The sequence below is a fragment of the Dicentrarchus labrax genome, unplaced genomic scaffold, assembly GCF_905237075.1.
Source record: "Dicentrarchus labrax unplaced genomic scaffold, dlabrax2021, whole genome shotgun sequence".
NCBI lineage: Eukaryota > Metazoa > Chordata > Actinopteri > Moronidae > Dicentrarchus > Dicentrarchus labrax.
In genome coordinates this window covers 34368849-34387805 of record NW_026136721.1, presented here as the reverse complement: position 1 = coordinate 34387805, position 18957 = coordinate 34368849, and the positions used below count along the sequence as shown (strand labels likewise).

The 18957-nt window shown below is 42.8% G+C and overlaps 1 protein-coding gene across 1 annotated transcript in view; it reads right to left on the bottom strand.

The window, feature by feature from the left end:
- Nucleotides 1-18257, bottom strand: part of arhgap5 (Rho GTPase activating protein 5) — a 59202-nt gene extending 40945 nt beyond the window's left edge. The window contains exons 1-3 of the mRNA XM_051383750.1: nt 18010-18257; nt 8465-12411; nt 6168-6321 (exon numbers count right to left, since the gene is read on the bottom strand). Of these exons, the coding sequence (XP_051239710.1) occupies nt 6168-6321; nt 8465-12196 (3886 nt within the window). The 5' untranslated portion in view covers nt 12197-12411; nt 18010-18257. The remainder of the gene's footprint in view (nt 1-6167; nt 6322-8464; nt 12412-18009) is intronic.
- Nucleotides 18258-18957: the final 700 nt, after the last annotated feature.

Genomic DNA, 18957 nt, shown 5'->3' with positions numbered 1-18957 from the left:
ACACACACACACACACACCAAAGAAATATCCAAGGCAGAGGCACACAAACAAACTCTGCTTTATAAGGGCTCGACAATAATACCACGTCGAGCTAATACATCCAGCAACTCACTTGCCAGATCGTCTAATTGGTAAAAAAGAATTAAACATACTGTTTTTTTCCGAAGCTGATGAGGGAAGTCACTAAGTACTGAGGCATCTTGCTTCCTCTTTCTCAGGAGCAGCACAAAATGGCGGCGGGTAAAGACAAAGTTTATGAGCTGAAGTGTACGCCAGCATGTCAATGAGGTTTGAGAGCAAGGCAGATAAAAAAGGTTGTATGTCTTTGTTGTCATTTTATAATCGCTAATTCATAAAACAATTGATGTAGAGGAAAAGTAAAAATTGAGTGAGTGGATTTCTTACCCACTTGCCCGACTGGTCGCTAATAAAAAGCATTAACATTAAGGCTGCACAATTAGTTGAAATATTAGCACAAATATGTTCATATGCAATATGTAAATCACAACAAAATAGCATTATAACGAGATACTGTAGTTCTGTATAAATGCCCTGGCTTACATATCTTGTTCTCCAGATTTAAGGAAACATTTTTGTCTGCTACAGGCCCCGAAAAATGCCACATCATCATGATTTATTTCAGTATTTTCAGTGAAAATTAAACTTGAAATGCTAATCGTGAATCATATCATAATATCTGCCAAAATAATCCCTACGTGATGTTTTTACCATATCATGCAGCCCCAAATAACATTGAACCCAGCCTTCAGATACAATCAGTTTGACTTAAACACCAATGAATTTACGCTGACACGTTCAGGTGCGTGTATATTCACCATTATAAGAGAATGCAAGACAATATATTTGCGTGTATGTGTCCATATGAGGCTGACACTGTCCACATATGATTTATTTTTAGTCGCTCAACAAGAATATCCTAATCATACATTCGCCCCCTGACTGCATCCCTATCCGAAGGGGCATTTCTGACAGCTGGTGTGATGAATATGACAGAAACACTTTCATTAACTGCCGTCGTCTGGCAATATTTTCATACTTTACTTCATCACTTACATGTCCTTCAATTAACTTACACAGAAGGACGTTTTATAATCCTAGATTATTTGAAGAAGTGACTAAATGCTTGTAAGGTTCCTGCGTCCTCAATGTCTAACCACTGATCCATGAGTATAATAAAAAGGGACGCCAGCACACATGGATGGGTGATGGATAGAAAGGTCCTAAAAGCTTAACTGTAAGCTGAGGAAGAATCAGATAGTAAGCTGAATGGCACAAAAAAATGAGAGGCTTCGAAAAATAATGTGGTACAGAGCTGTAATCTACAGTACAGAGAAACAGCTCTGTGAATCACATTACAAGGGATTTCTCCATAAGGACACACTTATCACATTGCAATCACCTTGGCCGACATGTTCAAGGACAATGCTTTTCTAGGTCTTTTTACATAAAAAAAAAAAACCTTCTATTTGTCATTTTCTGAGGTAACACAATTACACGTTTTAAAATGTCTAAGCTCAAATGTGTAATCTTAAGCCCATAACCAGCAGTTAAAACATCCTTGGGACTTGGTGCTACGTTTTAATTTAAAACAGTGTTTTCAAGCGCATCCACTCTTTTTCAGAGACCTTGAAGGCTTTGTTTCATTTTTCTTCAAATCTACAAACCTTTAAGGGGTTTGCAGGGCCCTCGGGAAGCCTGTTAGTTGCATTATAATTAGAATGTGATGACTGGAACGTCCTAAAAATGATAACAAGCAGATCTCTCCTCACAGGAAACAGAGGCAGCCAGCACAGAACAAGCACCATCCTTATTTAATGGCAGCATTTTATCTCAGAGTTTCTTGAACAGTTCGACGCTGCACACTTAAAACAAAACTCTTGACACAGACGTGCGCTTAATTAGCCGATTCCTGGAAAATGTCAACTTGAGTTTCCACCATAAAAACTCCAGAAAATATATGAGATCTGCATTAAAGCCACCAGGTTGGAAGGAGCTGACGAACACACCACATGTCACAGTCTTATCACTTACACAAATCCACCAAATAAAGGTCACACACAGAATCACAGTTTCACGTCTTCACACTTCCAGCCACGCTCCGTCTCACACACACATAAAGTCACAGTTTTTCCTCTCACACGTTCTGGTCTCTAACCAAAGGCACCACAAACAGCTATCATCACCTCTCTGCCTCTGTGCCTCTCGGCTGGCAGCTTATTACATGTGGTTAAACTAAACCAACCAGCAGCCTGGCCTCCCGGAGATTACCGCTCCTCGCTGCAACCAAAAAAAAAAAAAAACACAGCCACCGTACTTTGGGCTGCAACTAAGATTCATTTTTATTGTGAAGAGCTGAATCAATTCATTGATTAATCCATTAGTCTGCCAACAGAAGATTAACCAGGAATTATTTTAATAACAGATTATGTTATTGTTAAAGCAGAAAAGCCCCCCAAAAAATCTGGGTTTAAGCTGATATTTGTCATCTATGATGGTAAATTGAATGTCTTTGAGTCAAAAAGTATCAAAACAAATAATAGCAGTGTCACCTTTGGTTCTGAGTTATAGTAAGGTGCCTTTTTCACTACTTTCTGACATATTATAGAGCAAGTTATTAATCAAGAAACACTCAGCATTTTCATTAATAATCAAAATGATCATTATTTGTTCTTTTTATGGTTCATCAATTAACTGTTTGGTCAATAAAATGTCTACAAAAGGAAGAAAATGAACCACCACAATTCACCAAAAACTCCAAGTGAGAGCTTCAAATTGTTATTTGTGTCTAACATTAGTCTAACATTGCATTCTACTCGTGCTTCAGTCAGTACTAAAGAAAAGCACTGAGGTTAGATATAGTAGAGTAGTACAGTCGTTCAGCTCGACCATGCTTTGAGTAATATCTATGCTGCGCCTCAAACAGTGTGGGTGGTATTACAGCATTATTTTCCTTAAACTGATTACGTTTGACTTTCTGTAGGCGACTCTCTCAGCCTCAGACCAGAAACATAAAACAAATCCTTTTCTGGGAATATTTTTCCTGAAAAAGAAACGCTATTAAACGGACCACCATAAAGGGAAGGTTTAACACTTTGACTTTCACCCCCAATTAATGTGACAAGTGTCTGGTGTCTGATGGAAAAAAACAACAACACAATATAATGGTGATGTTTTAATGATTTCCTTCGGGACGGTCTCTTTCGTCCCACAACGCTCAGGGGTCAGAGGTCAGATAGAGCAGCAGCTCTGCAGATGGCAGGGATTCGGTATCTTATTTTAGCAGACATTAGAAGGGTGGATCTCTGCAGACTGTTTTTTCCACTAAAGGAGGGTCTATCTAACCACTAAGTTATCGTGCTAACACCCACAATCACTTACAACTCTCTACATTCACAGGATGACCCCACCCTCTGAGCTACAAGCTCAAATATGTTATACAGACAGATTAAACTCCTACCAAGGCAACCAGACTGTTTATGAAGAATACCACAATCCCTACCTAGGCTCCCAAAGAAAGAAACGAGCTGAAATGTCTCATCAAGTTGTAAAAGCCCTTAAATTGTCTGGTTATGAAGCACCTTATACAACAGCAGGCTTTTAAAAAAAAAAAAAGTACAAAGATGTTCTCGCTGTGTCTGGTGAGAAATGATATTCCACAAAAAGAAGGGAGGGGGAAAGCTGTTAATTCCACCCAACAGACCGTCTGGACTTAGAGGGTTTCACGGTACCAGCCATGAAATCTCCAATACACTGCTGTCAGCTGGCAGGCGTCCGCAAACACACGCACATCCACACACATACAGCGCTGGGATTAATCCTAAATTTGGTTGGCAGCCACCAACGGGCTCATGTAGATCCAGCTGAATATCAAAACATATTCGGGAGGGATTTTCAGGACAGGAATTAACAGCCCCAGAACGAAAAGAGCTCAGACACAAACCTTCAAAACAGAACCGAACACTTACTCGTCGGTAGGAACACAGGAAATACCTCCTTTTAATGGACATGCTTTACATTTGCAGCACATATGGCTTCAGATGGAGGAGGAAAGAGGAGAGAGTAGGGAATAAGGTGATAAGACATGTGTTTTCAGTCAGCTGAAGGGTTCATGCATTCATTTAGCCACAGAGAGTACGACTACAAAACAACTGTCCTCAAAACACAATGCAAAAATATTAAAGAGCCACTCTCTAGCTAACAAATGCTACACCTGATGCCTGAGCCAACACTATCCCCCTGTGAACCCACAAACAGGCGCCAGCAAAAATATCACGTCATCAGATATTTTCTAGAATTTGACTGAAAAGTTACTTTGAGGTCTTCCAGCAAGAGACACTTTTGCTTCTTAGAGCTTATTCAAAGGCACTAAACATGGAAAAAGAGCACCGGACCATGAGTAAATACATTATGCAACAAGCTCATCAAATATTAAACATGTTTAAAATATTCATTTCTGTGGTGAGAAGGAAAAAAGTAACAGTTTGAGTAGCTGCTTGGATCTTTAATCGACAGAGGGGAAGAGTTATTCCTTGTATGGATAAATGTGAGGAGCAAGGCATTCAAATCTGGCAGGGTTGTGGGTTTGAATCTCACTGCGGTCTTTCATAAAAGAAAATAAACACTCAGGATAAAGTGTCCAGCACACGGTGTATAAATATCTATCAGACTGAGCCATGACTTCACTGAGGAATTTCTCAGACTTTGGGGGAGGCCTTCTTTACGACAGCTGGGGCAGAAGCCAGACACATACCCAGCATGCACCGGGTGTCTGCGTCAGCAGCTGGAGCTACAACAAGCTGCATGTCTTATCTTGCAACTTTATTTATCCAGAATAATACAACCTGATACAACCACTGACTTCTGCAGTTGGCCAACTGTGCAGTTTCAAAGCAGTTAATTGGGCCAATGAGCCTTGCTCAACGGCATCTCAAGATACAGATATTATCAGTTGTTTTTTTTAGACAATTTTTGTAATTTTATTTTGCAAATTCAATGTTCTGCCTCTGAAGAACGAGCAGCACAGTACACGTACTGAGGCAAAGAATGAGTGAGAGGAAAAACAACTGCAGAGCCAAAAATATTTTCACGTCTAACTCAATTCAAGGTTTATTTCAACAAGTTTGACAGAACCAAGGTGAATCACAGCGGCTTCGACCAGGACTCTGACTCTGGGGATGACAAAGACACGGCTAATATCCTTTGACCTTGAGGCCGACTGATGGGAGAGAGTAACAGGGTGTTACTTTCAGCTATGTTTGCACCTAATGATTGTTTTCACTATTGATAAATCTGCCAAATCCAATCACAACTTCCCAGAGCCCAAAGTGATTTATTCAAATTGCTTGTTTAGTTCAATTTAGAGTCCACAAAACCTAGAGATATTGAATTACAAGGATATAAATCAAAGAAAAACAGCACAACCTTACATTTGAGAAGCTGTTACCAGCAAATATTGAGCATTTAGTTTTGCTGTTATACCAATTTTTGTGCAGAACTGTTTCACAAGCCACTCCTAAACTTTTTCACACATGCAATTTTTCTTACATGTCCTTACGGGTACCATCTCATTTTCTTTTCTAGCTTCTTGTGTAGGGTTGATTAATGCCACATACCTGTGTAAATCTCATCCTCAATCGCTTCTTTGATCTCGGTAATCTTTTACCATCTTATTTTGTAATCATCCCGGCAGTGCTTTGGCAACACATCAAATGCCGTGCCAATAAAGCTCATCGAATTGAAATTGACTTGTATTGAGTGGCAGCCTGGCGGGCTGGCTGACAGACCAGACAAAACATGTTTGAAGGGTGACATCAGAGCTTCTAAGAAGTGAACCTTCCTAGAATTTTGATTCATGCACTTCCCCCATCCCCACCTCGAATCATCCCCCCCATCCATTCTCCTTCTATCGTTCAGTTACTCATTTGGAAAGACATGAGAGGCATTTTCACAGCGAATAACCACAAAGCTTTTGCATGTAACAACAAACCAGCTGTACCTTACAAGAGTTACAAAATACCAGAGAGAGCTTGGTTGCACCTGAACGCACAGGCAGCAGAGAGTGGGAGAGAGAAAAGGAACAAAAGCATCAGAAGAGAGAGGGACGGAGAAAGAGAGAGAGAGAAACTGACAAAAACGCATGACTCACCTGTGCGCTCGATGTAGTCGACACATTTTTCGATGAAGAGTGGGATGGGTCTGTCCAGGGTCACCAGGTTCTGCAGGGGAACGCCAAAGTAGTTGCTCTCCCAGGTTCTCCGGGTGGGGGGGTACAGAGGCTTGGGGGGCTTGGAAGATTTCGGCTGTAAGGGGGGGAAGAGATGAGATGGAGATTGTTAGAGTAGTAATAAAAGAAGGAAGAGGACAGAGGCAAGAGGATGACAAACAAGGGAGGACAGGAGGAGAAACAAGAGGGAGAAAATTAGGAAAAAGGAGAAGAATTGGGAAGTAAAAATGAAGAAAACAAGAAACAGCAAGTTTAAGAGATTGAGGGATGATGTAGGAGAAACGAGAGTCGGATGGGATGATAATAATAGAGGAGTAGAAAGAAAAAGGGAGACAGGGGAAAGGGAAAATAAGTTTAAAGGAGAAATGTAAAAGCATGAGGAGGTAGACAGAAGAGGGAATTGAGAAAAATACACAAGGGAGTCCAGAAATGGAGGAGGAGAGAGGGTGATGGGAAGGCAGAACATATCAGAGAAGAAGAAAAGGAGGAGGAGGAGGGCAATCGGGAAATAGATCAGAAAGAAAGTTAGTGGGATGAAGGGAGAGAGAGGAAGGAAAGCAGAGGGAGGTCCATGTGGAGGAAGACGAGAAGAAAGAAGACAACAGACAAAACCATTATTCAAGAACCGAAGCTGGGACGAGTAGCGAGGTGGCGAGGTGGCTTTGATTTCCCACACTCCCCTGCTCTTCAAAGTGTTGTCATGCCTACAGCAGTTCAGTCTCCTCTCTAATTGGCCAGGACGGCGACTAAACACCTTCCATTTTGTACCTTGTTGGGTTTCTCTGTTCGCTCTCCTCTCTGATTATCAAAGGCAGTCTGAATGTACCAACAATGCCCAGCATTCATGACGCCCATGTAGCGCCGGCGGCTGTTTCTATACTGATTTGCACGCTGTTATCGGATTCGTGCCAGCATGCTCACTCATATTTAAGTGTGTTTATGCACACACACGTGCCAACATCTAGGTTGTGTATTATATTATTATCATTATCATAGATTATTTAAGTGAATACAAACAGTTTTAATCAAATTCACGTGTCCCTGATTAAGATTTGTTTGTTTTAACAATGCTGAGAGGATCCATTTTGAGCATCTAGCACTGACTTTAAAATATTATTACAATTTTAGATTTCAGTCTTTTATCTCTAATGTGAATGTACTTCTAAGTAATTTGTTAGGAGAGCGTAGTGTGTAGTAGGGGTGAATGAGCACTCGTATGAGTGGGTGTGTGTACATTCACTGTATGCTAATGTATGCTTTTAACTGCGTTTTCTATATGTAAACATGTTTCTTGGACCTTTTTATCTATACGGCCCTTTTCTACCGACCACTTAAAGCACTTTCCAACACACACACACACACACACACACATTCATACACTGTTGGCTGCTCATCAGGAGTGATACTGCGCTTCCTTTCCAAAGCGCTCATGATGATACTAAGCTCACTCACACACCATCGGGAGCAATTTGGGGTTCAGTATCTTACCCAAGGACACTTCAACTGGACTGGGGGAGCTAGGAATCGAACTAGAAACCCTCAACCTACCACATGTGTACGTGTGTTTGTCTACAGAAAAGTGCTATTTTTCATTACCCTACTGTATGTATACAGTGTTTCTTTCGGCCAAATCAAATGCACTTACTTATTCGTGTATGCACACAGCAGTCTCAGACAAGCCTTTAGAGAGCTGTTGTAAAGGATAAGCAGGCATCGTATCGCGGATGCGGCCTCTGCTCTGAGATTATACAGACAGAGCCCTACTGTCTTTAACAGTGCGTCCTTTATCAAGGTTTTTATTGCTTGTCTGGGGCCTGAAAGGTGGGGAGGCTCATAAACCATTCCAGCAGCGGGGCCGATCAATCAATTATCAAATTAGTTTATTCTCACCGTGAGTCCCTGGCCTATTAAAAACAGAAATCTGCTCATATCTCACACCCACACGCTTGTCCCCGCACACTACTCTACACAATCTCTTCTGCTCTCATTCACATACAGTCCCTCATTCTCTCGCTCATATTCAATGCACTGAAGCTCTCTTTCAGTCACTCAACCCCAGAAAGCTTTGGAGACAATAATATCTTTGCTGTCTTGTTTCTTTCAGTCTTGTGTTGTTCTATAAAGCACTTTGGAACCGCCCGGTATGCTAAAAGCAGGCATATAAACAGACATGACATTAAAACTCTGCTAAAGTCAGATCCATGACAGATAACACTGACCTTCTTCGGTTCCTTTGGCGTCTTGGGCGTCTTCTTCTTCTTCATCTTCTTGTCCTCCTGCTCAGGGTCGGAGGTGATGGCGGGGTTATCTATCCCAGTCTTCCAGGGGTCGGCAGGGGACAGCAGTGGGTCCTCCTCGCTGCCCCGGTGGGCTCTTCCCTTTTTCTTTTTCTGTGTGGCGGGGCCAGACTCCTCCCCGTCGCTGTCAGAGTGGAATCGTCTTTGGTAAGCCTTCGTCTTGCTGAACAAGATTTTAGAGCGATGTTTGTATTTGGACGGCCGCCGTCCAGCCTGAGACTTCCTGTCAAATCCATTCTCTTCCTCTCCTCCATGGAGGCCATGTAGTCCGCCAAAGGAGTTTCTTATTTTGACCAGACGGCTGTGTGTGTCATCAGGCACAGCATATATGTCATCATTGTGGAAGCCCCTGGACCTTAGCAAGGTGTCCACAGGGTCTGCATAGTTGTCCGACGCCTCCACGTCCTCGGCGTGACTCATTGGGCCACGTGGCATTCTACGATTGCTTCGCATGCCTGCCTCGATGGTTTTGAGCAGGTTGGGGTCCAACTTTTTAACATTGGGCTTGGGGAGCACTGGTTTGGGCCGGACAGGTGGAGGCACTTTGTGGTTGCGTTCATGGTCTCCAACAGGTGTGCTATGGACTGGGTACTCATTGCCTTCTAGGTCGATCCGGTACTTGGCCCGCTCGCTGGGTGTGGGGAGAAGCTGAACGTCATCACCTATTGGACTGTAAGGTGGGGGGGCCTCGTTATCATCATCAGATTCTGGGTAATAGGTGTTGTAGGCTGGGGAATGGCTATGTGGGGAAGTGGGGAAGACGTCTTCACTGGCACCAGTCGTGCACTCCCGTGACGAGCTGTCAAACAGGAAGGAACTCTCAATGTTCGGCTTTTTCTCGAGCACTTCATTGAAGAAGGGTGTAAAAACCTCAGTCTGACGATGATACTGTGACAGTGAGTAGAGTGCTGTGAACTTGGCAGCAATCTCTGTGGCAATGTGCTCGCCCTCCGTCATCAACTCCTTGATGGCATCATTCTCAAAGAAGTCTGCCTGACTGTCTGTGATCGCCACCATCTGGACAGGGATCACGTCTTGGACTTCGGCCAAGAACGCCCGCAGGGTTGCCATTGAAGCCTTGCGCTTGGCAGAGTAGACCAAAATGTAGCCGTGCACCAGTTCATCTTTGCGGACCCCGATAGCAGAGTGGAAGGAGAGGACAGTGACCTGGATCCTCCTCCTGCTGTCCCCGATGATCTTGTCCAGTATAAGTGTGTTACTCTGGCCTGGCTGCCCCGCGCTACAGCAATGTGAGTCTAGGAAAGGTGAGAGGATGAGGTCAACGCTGAAGGGATCCCAGCACATGGCGCACATGACTATCCTAAGGTCTGTCTCTGACATGTCTTTGATAGATGGCAGTGGGGCCAAGACATCAAAGTTATGCTTTAGCCCCTCCAGCACTGCTCGGAGACCCTGCTTAATTTGGAACTCTGTGAATTTACGTGGAAAAGCCCCAGTGGGGATGTCCACAAAGGTGCACTGCAACTTGTTTGCTAGCTGTTGGCCCTGGTGCCTCAGGATAGGTATATTTTTGCAAACACTGTCCCTCTGATTTGCCAGGATGAGAATGAATGGTAGTGGCTGAGCAAACCTATCTCTCCTACTCTGTGCTATCTCCGCTCTGATCCTGCCTATGCAATCTCCAATACAGTTGAGGGACTCTATGGAGTTGAACACACAAAAGCAGCCGTGTGGTTTGAAAGTGTTGACCCATGTATGGCTGAAGAGCAGCGTGGAGTTGACATCCACGGGAAGAAGCTCCAGTTCATAAATTTTACCGTCCAGGGTGTACTCATCATCTGTGGACTGAGCTCGGATCTCATTGGCTAGTTCCTGTGAGAGACCCTCCCTTCCCAGGAGGCAGAGGTTGATCTTATCAATGTTGGCACTGTTATAGTAGAGATTAGAGCGTCCATGGTCGAGCTGCACCAGCCTGTTTGCTAAAACCTGCTCCACTTTCAGATCCACACAGTTCTGCCCGCTCAGGCATGTCTCCTTAGTGGGATGGTAAACAAACCCAATGTGTTTGAGGAGGAGCGACTCTCTATCTGGGGCAAGTTTCTGCAGCGCTCTGTATCTGGGCTCTTCATTGAGCACACTGTGAATTTCGCTCATCTTATCGCAGCTGGGGGTGGCATTCAGATCCAAGTCATAGAAGAGCTCAGCATGCTCAAAAAGCATTTCCTGAAAATCCTCTTTGGCCCTTTCAACTATTTCCTGCTGGTGTCTACAATAAACATCCCTCCTATCTGATTCTGTGATGTACTTATAGGCCTCGTCCTCCATGACAAAGCACATGACTTCCTCCCAAGGCTGCCCTGCACTGATAAAATGAACCCTCTCCAGCGTCTTCTTGAACCTCTCTTTCATCTCCACCCTTCTCTTCTCAGACAGCAGGTGCTGGACGTGGTTATGGTAAATTCTCTCACCGTCGGGCGTATCGAGAAGGTCAAAGGGTATCCTTCGGTCACTGTTGTCGATGTGATCCGTCTCATTCCACGGCGTATGCTCCAGAACCACAAACCAGTACTGGAAATCATGCCGGTTCCGGATTACGCTCTGTGCCTCGGGCCATGAGAGGTGTTCAACCTCCTCCAGGTTATTGAGGAGGTTGTTAAGGGTTTTCGGTAGTGTCGTCAGGTACTCTTCCCTCCTCCTCTTGATGTGCTCCTGCTTCAGTTGTGCAATGTGCTTTGTGAACATGTTGCGTGCTTTCTTGGTGCCCTCCAAGGTGATGAACTCGTCATAGTCTGATTGGCCCTTCAGATTATTAACCACCGTTTTCCACGTGGTGTGGTAATCTCTCAGCGTGTGCAACATCAATTTCTCAAATCTATCTGTTACTGATGCAACAAGCTGCCGTTGGATTTTATAGGCCTCCAGGTATGGCACAGTTTTTGGCTTCCCCCTTGTTTTATCCAGCTGCTGGATGAGGGCATTGAAGCTGAGCTCCACATTGACATTGGCGCGTGCCGACGTTTCAATTAGCAGCAGGTTCTTCTTGCTGGCAACAAAGGCCTGCAGGTCCCTCAGGTGCTGGTCCACACACTCATCACATTTTGTGGCAGCGACGACAATAGGCTTCTTTGACTTGACAATTTGGGAGTAGAGGCTGTTGACAAACTTCATTTGGTCATCAAACTTCCTATTGCAACCCTTGCTAACATCAATGCAGAGCAGAAAGCCATCAATGTTTAACTTCCCATCAGGCATCTGCTTCTGGTCAAAGTCCTGCTCCAAGCCCAGCTGGTCCGTGCAGATGTACATAAGCTTCTCTGCCGACTGGAGCTTGGTTGCTGCCGCACGTTTGGTGTATGGCTGCAGGTTCGTACTCCGATGTGGAAGAAACGTCTGGTCATCAATGAACTCTGTTTGTTCGATGATTTGGATTTTACAGTCCAACCCATCGTCCCCTCGATGGGACACATCCCCCCAGAACAGGAAGTGGTCATTGTTAACCACTCGCCCCCCAAAATCTATTGTGCTCAGCACCGAGGTGTGCTCCGAATAGTAGCCGTCCGCATCAGGACGCACATATCGGTTGCATAGGCAGGACTTGCCCACGCCACAATTTCCCTTCTCTTTCTCCGTCCCCGAAAGGCCAACCACGCTGACGGCGAATGTCGGGGGGCGCGCATCCTTGTTCTTGGCCATTATATCCCCCCACTCATCGTTAACTTGGTCACTTCCAGGAAAAAGGGTCAAGATATCATTCCAGTTTTGCTTGTCAGTGGTACAGAGGCACTTTCATTCTGATTTTCCCTCGGTAGTGGTGAATCCCCTGCCGACTCTGTTTATCTCTCTCACTTTCTATCCTGGGTCTTCTTTAAGCTGGGATAGAACAGCCGGCTTCTCCTTTTATCACCTGCCTGCAAGACATGGAATTTACAATTAGGAAAAAGATAAAGGCAAAACAAACAAAAACATATTTGCACTGATTTGTCCTCAGAGCACTTCCGTCTTCTTATCACAAATAATATAATTAGCTTTTTGTTTCTCTGAATATCCCCCTGGGACACACATGTACATGCATGCATGGTATGGTGATTTAAAACAACAAATCAGACATGTTAATCTGGAATTACACAGAGTTATCAGGAAATTAAACATATACACAACAAGATACACAATATCACACAAAATAATACCTCCCAAATTGTAAATGCTTAATAAAAAGGTTTTCGACAGGCCTTGCATGTATTAGTAATAAAATGTGCTGGTCTTAAACTCCCATAATGTAAAAATGTGATGAAAAAGCCGCTTGTGGTTTCTGACAAACAAGAGAATTTTTGTTTTAAAAATTGGACTTTTGAGAAAACAAAAATGAAAGAGTGACAGTACAACTTATATAAGAGAACGGGAGAGTAATTCAATCACGGGCCGTGCTCAGCAATGTCACTTTTCCCCTCGAAGAGAAAAAGGAGTGCTTTCAACCAATTTGTGCCGAGGCAGGATAAAAATGGCATGCAACTCTAGCCCTTTGACAGTCACTGACCTAGAAATGATTTGCTTCGCTGTGAGAATGAAACAGAGAAAATAAATCAGTTCACAGATTTGCTATCATCATTGGCACATCCTAAGGCTACATGATTAGGGTTAAATGCATAATCCTGATTATTTTGTCTGTCGTACTCATGATATATTTTGTTTGATATTCTGGTCATGATTATTAATCCTAAATGACAGTCTTGATCATCCGAGGGATGAAATGATTTTGCTGCGTGCACCTCATCTATTCAACATTAACAGCCTGCTCAAATGAAATGATTCACTACTACTACAACACCAATATTCAGCCATCACAGACTGCAGAAACAAAAAATGCAACACATGCATCTGGTTGACTGCGCAACCTTTCTGTCAGCATTATCTAGAATAGTCACAGTCAAATAAGCCGGAACCCTAGCATGACCCAACTAGAGGCTGATAACTGATAACTGCAGAGAGAATTGCAGTCATTGTTGTGTTTTACAGAACGATGGCAATCAGCCAGTGAATTTGCCTGCGTGAGCTGTAAACTGCTAGCTGCAGCAACGACGGCATGCTGAGCCTGAGAAACTGCACCAGAGCAGGAATTCAGTCCACTGAGACGACGCAATGAGGCTTCCCTGACTGTTTATAGAGGCCAAGGTGATGATGTCACCTGTGTGGGGGTTGGGAGAGCAAGGAAAACAGACTTTTTTCTGAGTTCAGCAGATCTACAGCAACCTTAAGAAACACTTATGGAAATGTATTCAGAATTCCAAAACAAGGAGGATACACGGATATTACTCGCTGAATTTAATTATCTAATAAAAGAGATCACAAAACCCATTTGTGAGAGTACAAACACACTTGCTGCATAAGAGAAAACAATGGAAAATTTGCTCAACTGCCTGCAGGAAATGTGCCATAAATGTTTTGTCACCTTTCCTCACCGCCAACCAGGAGCAGCTCAAACACACCTAGGATATCAGAGATGATGTCAGAGAGCATACGGACCAGCAGGTCAGTCAGGTTTACGGATCTAACCGCATGCCCCTTACAATAACCTCCTCATGGTGCCACACCTGACTGAGGCAGGTAGCCAGGGATGAGTGTATCAGAGCCTGTGCACATACCTTTATTATTTACTGAAGACTGACTGATAATCATGTTTTGGTTTATTTTTTAATTGTTGACATAAACTGTACAAAATGAGCCATTTTCCTGCAGATAGGATAAATTTGGGATCTGTATTTGGCTGTAAATTAAAACCATCAATTAGCCTGCAACAACTGAAATCTATTAATTTTCTGTTGATCGACTAAACCAAATGATTATTACAGCCCGACATTCCTCCCCTGACTCGCATCCAAACCACAGCGTTTGAGAAGATCAGTCACCCAAATCCAAACCATCTGGTTTGCATTTTAGTCAGCCAATATCAAAAGTCTATATCCACTCTGCTGTCAACACACAGGGTCGGTAATAAGACTCGTACATAAAAGTTAACATGTATGCAGAGAGGAATGGTAGCCAGATAGTTGTACGGGCCTACTGTAAACACCTGGATGGAGCCTGTGACGGCACCTATCGCTGCCAACACTACAGCCCAAACTGCATTAGTGCTGCACCAATAGCTAAAAGTAGCCTTGTGCATCATGATTAGTCTATTCACTGTGAGGCTGCAGGGGGGATTAAGGTATCACTTGGCAAGCTGGTTTTAGAGATGACTAAATGCTGTTAAGCCCTGAAACACAGCAGAACACACCGCCAAGGATGGTAGACCTTTTAAAAAGATGCACCCGGCTGGATTTTCAGGTAAAACTAAAGCCTAAATCACAAAGCAGGGCTTCAACAGAGAAAAAGCACACAATCTACATAAATGAGGCGCCACAGTGATTCATTACGTTTCCTCAAAATAAATTCTGATCTTGGGTACAGACAACTCTCCTCCCACAGGAAGAGATGGATCAAAACATAAGAGCAAAATCTAAACCGCCTCCTATTAAGTGAAGAGGGAGCTCCTCCAGCCAGAGAAAAATCTCCCCCCAAACATTACATATTTTCTTCCCCTCTCTTAGAATAAATCACGACAGACCAGCCAGACCAGGGCTGTGGCACGTTTACTGACCCCGCCTCACAGGATTTCTGGGTGCTCACTTTGAGATTTTTTAACCCATTGCCTGTCGCTGCCAATTTTCAACTGTTGGCTCACAAAGTTGCGCAACATGGTTTTAAATTTCAGCTACCCTTCGCCATCAGGGGAATTACACCTACAGCAACTAAAGACAACACAGAAACTACTAAAACTTTCAGAAATGTTACGTCTCCAAAAGTATCCAGAATCCAACCATTTGCTCTAGAAATAGTCCGTCTGTATGCTTCAAGTGGTCAATAACAGCGATACCACCTCATTGTAAGTGGACGAGGAGACATTTTGCTATAACTAGACTTTGTGGTGACACTTTCGATTCACGTGCAGTTGCTCAACAAAACACCTTTGTTGCTGCCAGTTCAAATAAAGCTCTGATTACATCAATTCAGAACTATGTGAAGGCCACCCAACTGGATTGTTCTCGTAAAATAAACCTGATATTTTTAAGCACAAAGCTCATTTACAAAAAACTATGTCACCCTCCTCCTGAGTCAAGTCCAGACCTGAAGCCCAGCGTCACTCATATGACTTCCTGTTCCCGGGGTGTCGATGATGTAAGAACAACAGTTAATAGGCCGACTGAGACGCGGTCAACCATGTCGTCACTCAGACAGGGGGTGTCGGTACCAGTGCCCTTATGTGGTTTGTTGAAGCTGATACTAGTATTGAATATCTCCCACCATATTAGCATAAGCCAATACCAATAAGCATTCTTTAACGGGTCTAAGAGCAGATGCAGAGGCAAAGACTGTCCATTTCTATCAATATCTGGAAAGGGGCATCTCTGCGTATACATTTAAAACCTTTTCTTACACATCATCTGTTAGGAAAGTCAGGAAATTTCCAGCATGACAGCTGATGAGAATATCCAACTCAGTATTAAACAAACAGCCCATTCAAGAGAAAAGGCTGAGGAGAAACCCCCCAGAACCTACTGACTGTGAAGATAATGATGAGTCCTATCGAATCAACAAAGAAACGAACTGCTATTTTTTAACACAATCAGGTCCCACTGATAAGAGATGCTTTTAACAAGCTCTATAATTCATAATATATAATTACATGAGGATACAGCTGGAGAAATACCTCGTTAGATGAAAGCCGGACTCTCCCTTTAACGAGGGTTTGGGTAAAGGGCAAAGGGAGCTGCAGCAGGACGAACCCACTGACCCGACTGACTGCTGAACGCAGAACTTAAAAATAGATAATAAGCTGCTAATGACAACTGTGGTTACATCTTCTCCTCGCGGCGGAGACGTTCGGGGCGTTCACGTGTAAAAACACCCCCGTTAATGTCGGAAAATTCAATCGTCTGCTCCCGGATCTGACCCTCCATCCAGCCCCCGATGCTAATGACAGCGATTAGCAGGACATTAGCGTTGAATAACCCAGCCACTTATAAAGGAATAATAATAATACACTGTCATACAAGATGTTATTTTAACTGAAATAAATTGTCCGTCAACAATTATAAGTAACACAAACTCAGTTAAGCAGCTTTTTGAAAGGTAATTTTAAGTGAAACAGAGTAACTTTTGTATGTTAAAGAAACATTTTGTTACAAAATTAAGTCTATGTCACTTTAAAAAGATACTCGAACAAGAATGTTTGACTTAAAATGTTATAATAAAAATAACTTATTGCGTTACAGTGTGTGAAAGCTAGCAGCGAGAACGTCGGGGCTGTCGTTAAACTGTGAATTATTCATTTATTTCAAAGTAGCGTAGCATTACGTTGTATTGAAACCTATTGTAAAAGGCTGGATATCGTTTAAAACAACATCGGTTCCCAACCTGGGTGTCGGGACCCCCACTAGGGGTCACCAGGCAGGGCTGTGGATCAATACAGGGGTCTGCGATACATCGGGACGCTGTAAGCAAGGCGATATATTACGATCTTTATTTTATTTATCTAGCTTTATGAAGTCAACACAACAACATATGCATAAAATCTGAGTTTTAAAAAGTTTTCTTTTACTTTTATTTCTCTAATCCAACATCACAGATTTATAATGGATTCAATATCAGAAAATATCTCGGATCAATATCTAAATGTTTCCTTACAACCAAATAAACAGCTTATTGAATATGTATTATTGGTATAAAGACAGATTTATATACAAAAAGTTCCTAAAAAATATCAGGAAATCTCCTCTGATTGAATTCTCACAGGAAATAATCTGCTCATCCCAATTCCTGTTTATCGATCATCACACGACATATCCATAATTATCCAGGGGTTGTATATCAATAATCAATGATAGAGAAAGGGGGGAGGGTTGACGTTAACCCCCCCAAACCCGAACCCAAACCCGAACCCGAACCCGAACCCGGGTAATCAGAGCGAGTTATGGGAGTTAGTTTCCAGCTTGAATTAAAACCAACAGACGTTAATGCGTCAACGCAGCGTCGCTAACACCCGCGACCACAACGGCGGTTATCAGCTTCCTCTGGGGGGGGAACCCGGCTCGGCCTGGCTCGGCCCTGATACTCCAGGAGGAGAGAGAGAGAGAGAGAGAGAGAGAGAGAGAGAGAGAGAGAGAGAGAAACCCACCTTTCCAATTCCGATTAGCTAACATTAGCTGTTAGCATAGAGGGGGGATAGTTAGCTAGCTAGCGTTAGTTAGCAACCCGGGATAAAAGCTTGTAGGGGTTTAAAAACAACACAAAAAAACACAACCCGGGTTAATTCAACAACCCGGACTCCTATTCTAACCCCGGTTTTGTTTTTAACCCGGGTTAGCGCAAGCATTCAGCGCAACAGGGGAAAAAAAAAAAAAAAAAAAAAAAAAAGAGCGAGTGCTAGCTAAGCTAATGAAGTCCCAGTCCAAATACATTCCCCTACCCACCTAATAACATGGTCGCTCCCAGATCCACATTACTGCTCTCTACAGTCCGCAGTCCGGCTCCATGACGGGCCCCAGAACCGGGTCCGGAGTTGGGTCCAGTTGAAGGTGTAGTCCCGGTGTGTAGTCCCGGTGTGTAGTCCCCCAGTGAGCTCTGTGTTTTAGGGTATTTTGGTGCTGTTGGTGTGGTATGCGCTGTAAGCCGAAACCTGCTCCTCTCTCTCTCCCCTCTCTCTCTCCCCTCTCTCTGCTCCCTCCTCCCTCCTCTCTCTGCTCCCTCCTCCCTCCTCTCTCTGCTCCCTCCTCCCTCCTCCCTCCTCCCTCCTCTCTGCACTCCCCGCACTCTGCCTCTATGTCGCTCTGCCCTTCCCCATTCAGACTCTCTCTCTCTCTCTCTCAATACAATTTAATTCAATTCAATTCAAAGGGGTTTTATTGGCATGGGAAACATTTGCAGTGCTAAAGCAAGACTAAACTGGATTTGTAAGAGGAAAAAATACAATAAATACTGATAATAAAGTTAAAAAATGCAATAAATACTAATAATAAAGTAAAGAAATCAAATAAATACTGATAATAAAGTTAAAAAATGCAATAAATACTAATAATAAAGTAAAATGATTAAATAAATACTAATAATAAAGTTAAAAAATACAATAAATACTAATAATAAAGTAAAATGATTCAATAAATACTGATAATAAAGTTTAAAAAATGCAATAAATACTAATAATAAAGTAAAATGATTCAATAAATACTAATAATAAAGTTAAAAAATACAATAAATACTAATAATAAAGTTAAAAAATGCAATAAATACTAATAATAAAGTAAAGAAATCAAATAAATACTGATAATAAAGTTAAAAAAATGCAATAAATACTAATAATAAAATGATTCAATAAATACTAATAATAAAGTTAAAACATGCAATAAATACTAATAATAAAA